This window comes from Brachycentrus maculatus, unplaced genomic scaffold (assembly GCF_059751285.1).
Source record: "Brachycentrus maculatus isolate JH-2025_06_01 unplaced genomic scaffold, ASM5975128v1 h1tg000168l, whole genome shotgun sequence".
NCBI classification, from domain to species: domain Eukaryota; kingdom Metazoa; phylum Arthropoda; class Insecta; order Trichoptera; family Brachycentridae; genus Brachycentrus; species Brachycentrus maculatus.
The window spans coordinates 538,080-548,893 of NW_028280921.1; the positions used below are offsets into that span (position 1 = coordinate 538,080).

At 38.0% G+C, this 10,814-nt stretch overlaps 1 protein-coding gene across 1 annotated transcript; it reads right to left on the reverse strand.

The window, feature by feature from the left end:
- Nucleotides 1–2,632: 2,632 nt before the first annotated feature.
- On the reverse strand, nt 2,633–10,357 carry LOC148308372 (protein elav-like). The gene has a single exon (XM_088261857.1). It carries the CDS (start codon nt 10,138–10,140, stop codon nt 9,109–9,111), a length of 1,032 nt encoding a protein of 343 aa, XP_088117983.1. The 5' UTR covers nt 10,141–10,357; the 3' UTR covers nt 2,633–9,108.
- Nucleotides 10,358–10,814: the final 457 nt, after the last annotated feature.

Genomic DNA, 10,814 nt, shown 5'->3' on the forward strand with positions numbered 1-10,814 from the left:
TTTCAATAGATAAAAAAAAAACTGTCTTGTTTTATCACCTTTGTAGTTTCATAGAATTATGCAAAGAAAAACAAAATCAGAGCCCAGAGATGGAATTACAATGGCACCTCCTACGTAGATAAGTAAACTGATAAATTTAACTTCTAAACTACTTTTAAATATCGACTTAGCATTTTGATATCCGGTAGACGATTCATGTTGTCAAGGAAATAATTCAACAAATGAAATCATTACATTCATTTTTACTCAAAATATCGCTCAACATCGTTAAAAAAAAAACTTGATTTTTCACGAGATCGTTTCTAAAGTTGAAACATATAATGAAATGTATTAAAAATAAATGTCAAGCCACTTATTGAACTGTGCAACAGAGCTGCTTTTCAGGTAAAACCTGAAGGTTTTTCCTGCATTTGAAAAATATTTAGAAAATTAAAAAAAATTATTAAACAATATCTTTTCTTCTAAATGAAAAAACAACTACTGCCCTGTAGCGGGTAAATATTAAGTAAATATGCCTCTTTTATATATATATCTTCTGGGCATTCCGAAAACATACACAACTGAAAATTGTAAATTTTTTATATATGACGTTGTTGAAAGGAGTGAGCGATATGTACTTTTTATTGTGATCTACGATTGAAACTCTTTGGAAATAAAGTCCAGTCAAGTAAAGTCAATGTTACCTTTTGATAATATTGAGTATTTACCAATGAAATTAAAAGTATATTTAGGGAAAATTTTACGAAGTAAATACCACTATTTCTTTAAATCTATTGTGACACACGTTACGATGCATTCAGTATGACTATCAAACACCCTTTGATGCCGAATGGATCAAAACACGTGTCACAAATAATTAGTGGCATTTATCGAGTAAAATTTAAATGTAAACGAATGCATTGTTATCCCTACTAAGTGACTACCGTATCAATTAATGAAAATAAATTGAATTATATTTTTTTGGGATTTTATTCATAGTATTTTTATTTTTCTCTAGAATTTTTTAAAAACTTACCATTATCTTCATCTTATATTTATCCCCATCCAATGATGCGTAGGACACTGGATCGTGTTGTCAAAGAGTTTTATTATTATCATTATTATTAAAGTTAATTTATTTTTTCATTCAAACCCTCATCTGTACCCAATGGTGCATAGGGCACTGCATCATATAAACTCAGTGTTATCTTGATCGTTAACACGTAAAGGAAAGGTGATCAGCCCTCCGTTTCAGGTACAAGTCCAGGCTAATATTGAATAAATATTAGAATGCAAAAATCACATATATTTATTTTAACTCCACTGGGAATCGAGCCTGGGACGTCCAGTATGGTAGCCGAGCGTGCTGACCATTACACTACGGAGGCAGACACTATAGTTAGTTACATACATGAAAGCAAGGTACCAGAACGTTATTAGATTTTTTAAAATATATATATTTATTTTGCCCCTGGTAATTGAACCCAGAACTTTTAGCACATTAGCCTAACGTGCTAACCACTTCACTAGGGAGGTGGATAATACATTTTGAAATTTAAACGGATTAATTTTGATAATTTCATTCTTTTTTTTGTTGTCAATTTTATTTTCATTTTTAAACTTACCATTATCATTTATACTGATGCAGGATAGATGTATGCAGGATATTGAAGTCCCTTTGGAGACGATCAGGAATTATGAGTAGTTTGTGGGCTATTTATAAATTTGTGCCCATATTTTTTTTTAATAAAAGTTTTCATTGGACAACTGAAAGAAAAACAACATTTGTAGAGGGCTTATTACCCATAAAGGTTGGGAACCTCTGTTCTACATTATCATCTTGAAACTGCTGGCTGCTTTGTCCCTTATGCGTACCCAAAAGTGCACAGGGCACTGACTCTGATAACTCATTCATCCCTTTAAGTGCGTACATAATCTTCGCAACTGCGTTGTAAATCCTTTATTTTTGAAGTTGTCTAAATATATATTTTTAGGTGGACCTTTACTCACGTCGGGGTTACCACTTTGGGTGACCTTTACTCACCCAAAGTGGCAGGTCACCTTTTTAGGTGGACCTTTACTCACGTCGGGGTTACCACTTTGGGTGACCTTTACTCACCCAAAGTGGCAGGTCACCACTTTAGGTGGACCTTTACTCACGTCGGGGTTACCACTTTGGGTGACCTTTACTCACCCAAAGTGGCAGGTCACCACTTTAGGTGGACCTTTACTCACGTCGAGGTTACCACTTTGGGTGACCTTTACTCACCCAAAGTGGCAGTTCACCACTTTAGGTGGACCTTTACTCACGTCGGGGTTACCACTTTGGGTGACCTGTACTCACCCAAAGTGGCAGGTCACCACTTTAGGTGGACCTTTACTCAAGTCAGAGTTACCATTTTGGGTGACCTTTACTCACCCATAGTGGCACTTTAGGGATTGGTGCTGTAGTGGTGATGAGGAAGAAGTCTCTTAATATGTATATATTTTTCAAAATCATTTTACTTTGTCAGATCAACAAGTAGTATGGTCCGCTAAAAATTTCAGCTCACAACATAGAAAAAAAAAAACAATAATTTTGAAATGATTTAAGAGGTAGTAAATAAAAATTTCAATAGAGTCCAATTATTAAATTTCATTATATTTATCATGTTTGAGTGTGTAAAATTATTTAACAACAGTCTTAAGTTGTAGTATTTATTTCCCATTTTGGAAGGTTTCGTTGATTTATTTTTTTTTTGTTGCAAATAATAAAATTTCCTAATAGCTGAAAAATAATAAAATTTTAAATATATAATATCCGGGAATGGGTGGAGGGGAAGACATCATATTTACATATTATATAACAGGCATCGCAATATTTACATTTTTAATATTTGAGCTATAAGGGCATCGATTGCATACAGGAGCTAACGTTTTATCTACGTAGTGTGGATAACTTTAAATTCGGTACGAAAAAATCATCAATACTTTTTCGGCAAATTTGGCTTGCTGACGATACGAATCCATATCACTCACTCCTTTCAACAACGTAATATATCAAAAAACTTCATTTTTCAGGAGATCGTTTTTAAAGTTTAAAAATATAATAAAATGTGTTGAAAATAAATATCAAGCCACTTATTGAAATTGTTACTGTGCAACAGATCTTTTTAGGTAAAAACTGAATGTTTTTTCTGCATTTGAAAAATATTTAGGGTATTGAAAAAATTCATTAAACAATACCTTTTCTTCAAAATGCAAAAACAACACTTTCTGCCCTGTAGCGGGTAAATATTAAGTTAAAAATATGCCGCTTTTGCTGGGATACTTCATTTTCTGGGCATTCCGAAAACATGCATAACTGAAAATGGACGATTTTTGATATATGACGTTGTTGAAAGGAGTAAGCGATATGTGGTGTTAAAATGAGTCATTTGAATAAGGTCTTAACTACCTGTAAAGTTATCTACACTGCGCAGTTAAATCGATAACTTCCGTATGGAATACCTGCCCAGGAGAAATAAACGATACTTTAGCGCACAAATGCATTAATTAATATAAAAGTAATGATTGGTTATGTTAGGTTAGGTTTTACAGTAATTTTTATTAGTTTTTCATTTTTTTTAGAGTAGCACGATTTTTTCAAGAGTTACGTATTATAACTTACATAAAAGTAAGATATTAAATGACGAAATAAAAAAAATACGAAACTCAACACTGTGTTTATCCTTATTGAAAATTAACGTTAAATGTTTAATTTCTGGATTTTTTTTAAATCAGCACGTTAGTGCGCCAAAGCATTGAAAATTAAATTACAAGAAAAATCAAAGGAGCGTCAATCGTGGAATATTAAAAATGAAAACATAAAATAATATGTAAATATGAAATAAGGGGTGATAAGGTAACTCAACGAAGACAAGCATAATGAAACCAAAATAAAAACAATATATATTAAGCCTTATTTTTAAATATATATTTAGAACAAGAAAATGTATAATGACAACCATTGAGGATATTTAATATCGATTATGTTATTTTATACTATTGTTTAAAGTGATGTGACAATTTGTAAAAGAAAACGGCCACTTTTGGTGGGATAATTCGCAGAATTCACTCTCGGTACTCACTGGAACTATGTAAATACAGTGGTTTCAGCTTCCGCACAACATACGTGAAAAATCTAAGTACAAAATTCACATAAGGAAGAACATGTTTTATACAAAATCTTGGTGTCACATCTCTCGCTCTCTCTCCACTCTTCTCTCGTCCACATTCGGCAACATCCTTATATTATAAACGAAGACGGGGGTATATTTTTACATTGTGCATTACATATATTCATTTGAGGCTTGGACTCGGTATCGTAAATATTACGAGACCCCGCGAATCAGTCGCGAGGTCACCTCCTGGCGCTTCTTACCTAGAGGGCTAGTTCACTTAGTCAAATATCAGGTCACCGAACAGCTAATGAGACGTCGTTTCTCAATTGTGATTATATATCCACAAACTCAATATCACTCGACACGAAAAGAAATGAAAAACCTTTGGCAATCTTGACTTACACGATACTTGGGTTAGTTATCATAACGCTCATTCGATGCAACAATGGCGTAATTACACTTGAAAAAAAAAACAAACTATTTACATCGGGAGAAACATCGACATAATTGATTTTGTGGTGAAATGATGCGAGATAGCGCGAGTGGCATTGTAGAATTGAGTAAAATGGAGCCATTTCTGTTGCTACAACTTCTGAACGTCATCTCCTCTAATGTGCAAAGGCAAATAGTCGCAAGATAAAAACAGTAGTTTTGAGATAAACGCGTTTACAGTAAGCTTAAAATGATGCTTTTCGCTAGTACATGTATCAAGTTAATACAATTTTGCGGCTACTTGGATAATGAATATGTCAGTGAAGGAAAGAGATGGAGCAAAATCTGTGATTTTATATGATAGAGGCAAGTTATAAGAATATCGGCCAAACAGCCGCAACTTGAGTTACGGCAAGTTGCCTTTACACATTAGTCCTGTAATATTTCTAATGGTGTAATTACGCCATTGTTGCACATGAGTATAATATCTTTACATACATATAACTGAGAATGATTACGGTCGAGTCGTGATTTCTCATAAATCATCACATAATATTTTCAAGTTAGATTAATACCTCTATTTTCCTAAATATACAATATTGCGTTTGAAGTTATTCGTATGTGTATTTCATTTATTATCGATTAAATGATTTTCTGTTTCATAGATTGTTTTTATTAATGTAGTAATTAAGTTTAAGGTGTCGTTTTAAAACTTAATCACTATAGTTTCTAATCTGTATCACAATGATTCCTTTAATATGTATAATTATTGTACAAGGTGTGGCTTCTCCGAGCTTCTTCATACCTGTGTTCTTCTTACGCTAAATTTCTTAGTGTTTTTTTTATAAACAAGCCCTGAAATCGCGAGATGCTTAGGTACAATTTGAAAATACATGGACAATGATTCTATGGACTTCTCACATACAACTAACTTTCAAATCTGTAATATAATACAATATGGAATTAATACACTTTACGAATTTATACATTTGGAATGTCTAGTGCAATTCACACAACAGATGAATAGTTTATTAATATACTTTTTTTCTTCCTAAATTGGCGTTAATACTTTTGATCACATGTGGTTGATAAACAGTCTTCCGGGAAAATTGTTATACACCCTATTAAAACTTATCAAGCATGAGATAAAGTGTATAAATGTATGTAAATAGGTATCTTCGATTTCCATTTGAACACTTGCAGAAAAAAGTAAGGGTGATTTTAAGGATGAATCATTTTTACATCGTGAGTAATTAGGTGTTGGACATTATATATAAATAATGGGAAAACATTATAAACGAATGCGAGACGACTTGAGACATTTTAGAAATCAGAAATGTGCGTATAATATATTACATATCTCCATTTGAACGCTCTTTTGAAGGCGCCCAAAATTTATAATTTATTGTATCAACTTTACCTTCGTATTTTCGCTGCAGACATATAATTCGATCGACTATACACGATTCAATATCGTTTCAACTTATCGAATCCTTTAAATCTGCAGTAAAAAGGGTAGGTTACAATACATGGACTTCACGTAATAACATGGTAATATATTTCATCAACACACTCCATTTGAGGGAAACTTAGAGCTTCCTTGAGCAAAATAAATGGATAATGTTACGTATTTTCTATTGAAGAAACATCTGGTTCACTTTTAGGCTACCCGGCGTCTTTTTGCGAGATACCTACCGATCTACCGGTATTCTCATTTTCTCCTTATTATTTTAAAGTGATAAATATATATTCTATTTAGTCAAATTTCCAGCAGCACCTGTATAAATTACATTTTTCTACCGAGTATAATGAAAAACTATATTTTGAGATAAGCACCAGCTTTTACAACGGTGGCAGAAATTATTATCGTGCTCCAACGTGTTAAGTTCCTCTCTTTCAAGTCATTTTTTGACGTAAACATGAATATTTAGTAAAACAATTTATAGAAATTGCTAACAGTCTACGATTAATAAATATCACATCACACGCATTCTCGTTGTCAAAATATAACCATTAAATCCTAAACCATAGTTGAAAACAATTACCAGTTATTGTAGTAAAAATCATTTCAATATTTTGTTTCATCATCATCAGCCTGTGTCCGTCCACTGTTGAACGTAGGCCTCCCGCCTGAGTCTCCATCCTCTTCGATCCTCAGCCTTCCGCATCCAGGTCACTCCCGCTATTCTTCTTATATCGTGCCATGGGCGCCATTTCAATACTTTTCTTCCCCATCGACCGTCGTCTCTTCGACAGATATGTCCTGCCCATTGCCACTTGAGTGTGCCAATTCGTTGGGTAGCATCCACTACTTGAGTTCTTCTGCGTATTTCCTTGTTTCGGATTCTATCTTTTAGCGACACTCCGAGCATGGATCGCTCCATAGCACGCTGGGTGACTTTTATTTTATGAGTAAGACTTGCTGTTAGATTCCACGTCTCTGCGCCATAAGTTAACAGAGGGAGGATGCATTGGTTAAACGCCTTAGTTTTTAGACATTGCGGAATTTTGTTTATCACGCGTAAAATGATGTTTTTAGGATCCTTTCACGATCAAGGATTTTGTGAATTATAATACTTTTCGTATGAAAATTCTAGGATAAAATGATGAATGGGAAGGTAAATAAATATATCAGTATATATTAACCCTATATTCGTGCTTACGTTAAAAGTTAGAAGTTAGACGAAGACTCATCAGGAACTTTTTTCTTCAATTTTCCTTTGTGCGCGATTTATCTACTAAATTGGCCGATTATGAATCCATGTTTACGTCAAAATTTGCGAGTAATTTAGTCACAACTGCTAGGCAAATTTATTAGTTTAGCAATGAATATGTTTTAAATCATTCGGAAACATTATTTTATTTTTGTACGTGAAATTTAAATACGCGATCTCGTTTTAACTAAAGTCACAGCCTCCGTTTTATCTTACAAAATCTTTGTATTTTTTTTAATTTCTTGTTTTATCATCATGTTCGCACATTGCAGATAGTGCGTTTATTTATTTCCCAAATACATTTTCCTCCCGCACATGCGACAGTATTCCCTTCTGCGCATGCCTTATACGAATATATCTGTTATCTACACTATCACAGTATTGCCTTTTTAAATTCCACGCGAAATCAATCTCTTTGAGCTATAACGTAGTGCTTTATTTACTTTAATAAATATTTTCACAACAATTTTTCAGTTTCAGTTTCAGTGCTCAGAACGTTTTGGAAAATAAAACTTAATGGGGCCCCAAAAAATGGGTTCCTACTTAAATTCCGTTGCATTAAATCCGCTGAAATTATTACTATCGTAATGCTAGGAAAAACGTTCCGAGATATTGCCACATACGCATGCGATAAGTAAAAAATATTAGGAAATCGTTTAGAATAAGGCATTCGATTCAATTCATTCATTCGATACAAATAAACGCAATATCATGATCTTTCCACGACAACTCGTTGCGAGTTTGTTCGAGATGAACGGCCATTTTATGATATTTATTGCACATTTTGTATTCGTCTTTACCAGAATGAGTAATGCTTGCTCAGGTTAATACATATATAGCTTAATATTTATAATATATCATTACGCGGCAGCTGATAAAACCCCCAAATATTCAACTCGATCATTTTCAGTTCTTTATAGTAGATGACGTGAACGTCTCTGTAAACGGCGAAATTAAAGACATTGCACTCGTATCGTTAAATACTTCCCGAGGAACATTTAACACCTTAGCGTAATACATATAACGTAACGGTAATATTCACAATTTCAGGAAGCGACGCGGGTAAATGGTAGTAATCTGTTAGGCCGAATCTTTCGATCTCCGAAATCGAGATTATTATATTTAACGTCGAACACTTTAAAACACCGATAAAGCTGTCTATTTTCCGAATAAAGCGCCAGCCGGTGTCATCTGTGCTCGGACACTCGGCTGTAATCGGAACAATAAAGGGTATATTCACGAACAAACATTCTTAACCGTAAATAAAGGAAAGAGTCTACGGACACAAAATATCTTAGTATGGAAAACACAGAAATACGCTAGAGTAATAATAAGTTAGTAATATAATAAAAAAAGACACGTTTACTCGTATATAGTAAGGAGCGCGGGTCGGCGCCGGCGGCAGGAGGTCCTCGCTGCCGCCGGCGCCGGCACGCGCAGGTCGGCGCCGCCTGTCGGCGCCGACACGCGCGACTGCAGCCGCGTCTAGATCGTGAAACGTAGCCATTCAATACGAGAGATACTCAATAATAGATTAACAACATGGACAGCTAAGTAATTCACAATTATAATTATAATTTGGCTAAATTTAATTATTAAACAGGAATAGGACAATAATCGTTCGAGGATTAGTTAGACGAAAATTGGCGACGGAATACGAAGGTTTCGATACTTTCGACGCGCTTAAACGATTATCCGGTAACAACATCGAATTCTAAGTTCTATAAAGCGAACATAACGCCGGAGGACCTCCGGAGTATATACGGATAAGTGAAATAAATAATTAGTTTAATGAATATGGTAGGTACGGAAGGTGGATCCATTTGTCTAGGTCTGGCAGCCTACATGGCCTTCATCTTGTTGGTCTTGAAGCTCACCTGCAGCACGCGGTTGCCGAGCGTGTAGCCGTTGAGCGACTGGATGGCCACGACGGCCTCCTCGTAGTTGGTCATGGTGATGAAGCCGTAGCCCTTGCACTTGTTGGTCTGCAGGTCGCGGATGACCTTGACGCTCTGCACGGCGCCGAAGGGGCCGAAGAGCTGCCAGAGCACGTTCTCCTCCGTCTCGGGCGCCAGGTTGTAGACGAAGATGCACCACTCGGAGCCGGGCAGCGGCAGCACGGCGCCCGCCAGCAGCTCGCCGGCCAGCGGTGAGTAGCGCTGCAGGCCCTTGTTGATGGCCAGCAGCGACTTGCCGGGCGCCAGGCGCGGCAGCGGCGCGGGCAGGCGCAGGTGCGGCAGGTAGGCGGCCAGCGGCGCCAGCGCCTTGCCGCTGCTGCTCGGGTTGTTGGCGAACTTGACGGTCACGGGCTCGGCGGCGCCCTCGGGCACCGAGCCGTTCAGCTCCCGGATAGCGCGCTCGGCCTCCGCGCGCTGGTCGAAGCGGATGAAGCCCACGCCCTTGCTAGCGCCCGGCGCGGCCGCGTTGTCACACAGGATGCGCGACGTGATGATGCGCCCGTACGGCCCGAACATGGCCTCCAGCTCAGGCTGGCCCATGCTTCTGGGCAGGCCGGACACGTACAGGTTGGCGCCCTTGATAGCCTCGCTGGAGGGCCGCGCGAACGACACCTTGATGGTCTTGTTCTGCAGCCGCAGCCCGTTGAGCGTGGCGATGGCCTTCTCGGCGTCCTCCGCGCGGTGGTAGTTGACGAAGGCGTAGCCGAGGCTCTGGCCGCCCTGCAGCGCCTGGTTGAGCGCGTCCGGGAAGGCAGCGCCCTTGTTGCGGATCAGCTTGCAGCTCTCCACCTCGCCGATGCTGGAGAACAGCGAGCGGATCTCCTCCTGCGTCATGGACTGCGGCAGGTAGTTGATGATGAGGTTGGTCTTGCTCTCCTCGGCACCGTTCAGCTGCTCCTCCTGCCCCTTGGACATCGTGGCTGCGCGCCCTGCGACTAGCCGCTCCGCGTGTCCGCGTGTCCGCGTCGGCGTCGGCGTCGCTCGTGCGCCGGGAGCGCGTGTGCGGACGGCTCGCGAGAGAGCGATCGCTAAATCATAAAAAGAAACGCGAAATAAAAGGAAATAGAAACTAAAACGTAGGAAACAAAAAGACACGACCTAGTCGACCAGTCGCTAGTCTCACTATGAGCCGCTGGCGGGTATTGATCCGGCGCCCACCCCTTGCGTGCCGCGGCCCGCTCGAGCCCTTCCCCAATACGCGACCCCTGCGCGCGACAGGGCTGCGAGCTGCGAGCTGCGACACCTAGAGGTATCCTCTACTCTCTACTATCTACTCTCTACTCCCCGAATCTCACTTGTTCATTCAGCTATTCCATTCACCACGTTTTTTAAGTGCAGAAAGTGTATGAATCAAAAATCTAAATATTGTAAATCACGACCGCCAGAATGGAAAACTTTTTATCCATGAAAATGTTCATTATATTTGAACAGAGAAATAATAAGTATAGTTTGTATGTTATTAATAAAATTACTTAGTTTTATTTTTTTAAAATAAATATTCATATTATATTGGAAATAATCAAATATGAGATTTAAATATCACAGTTTTTTAAAGTGTATTTTTTTAAAGATGTCGCAAAGTGATTACA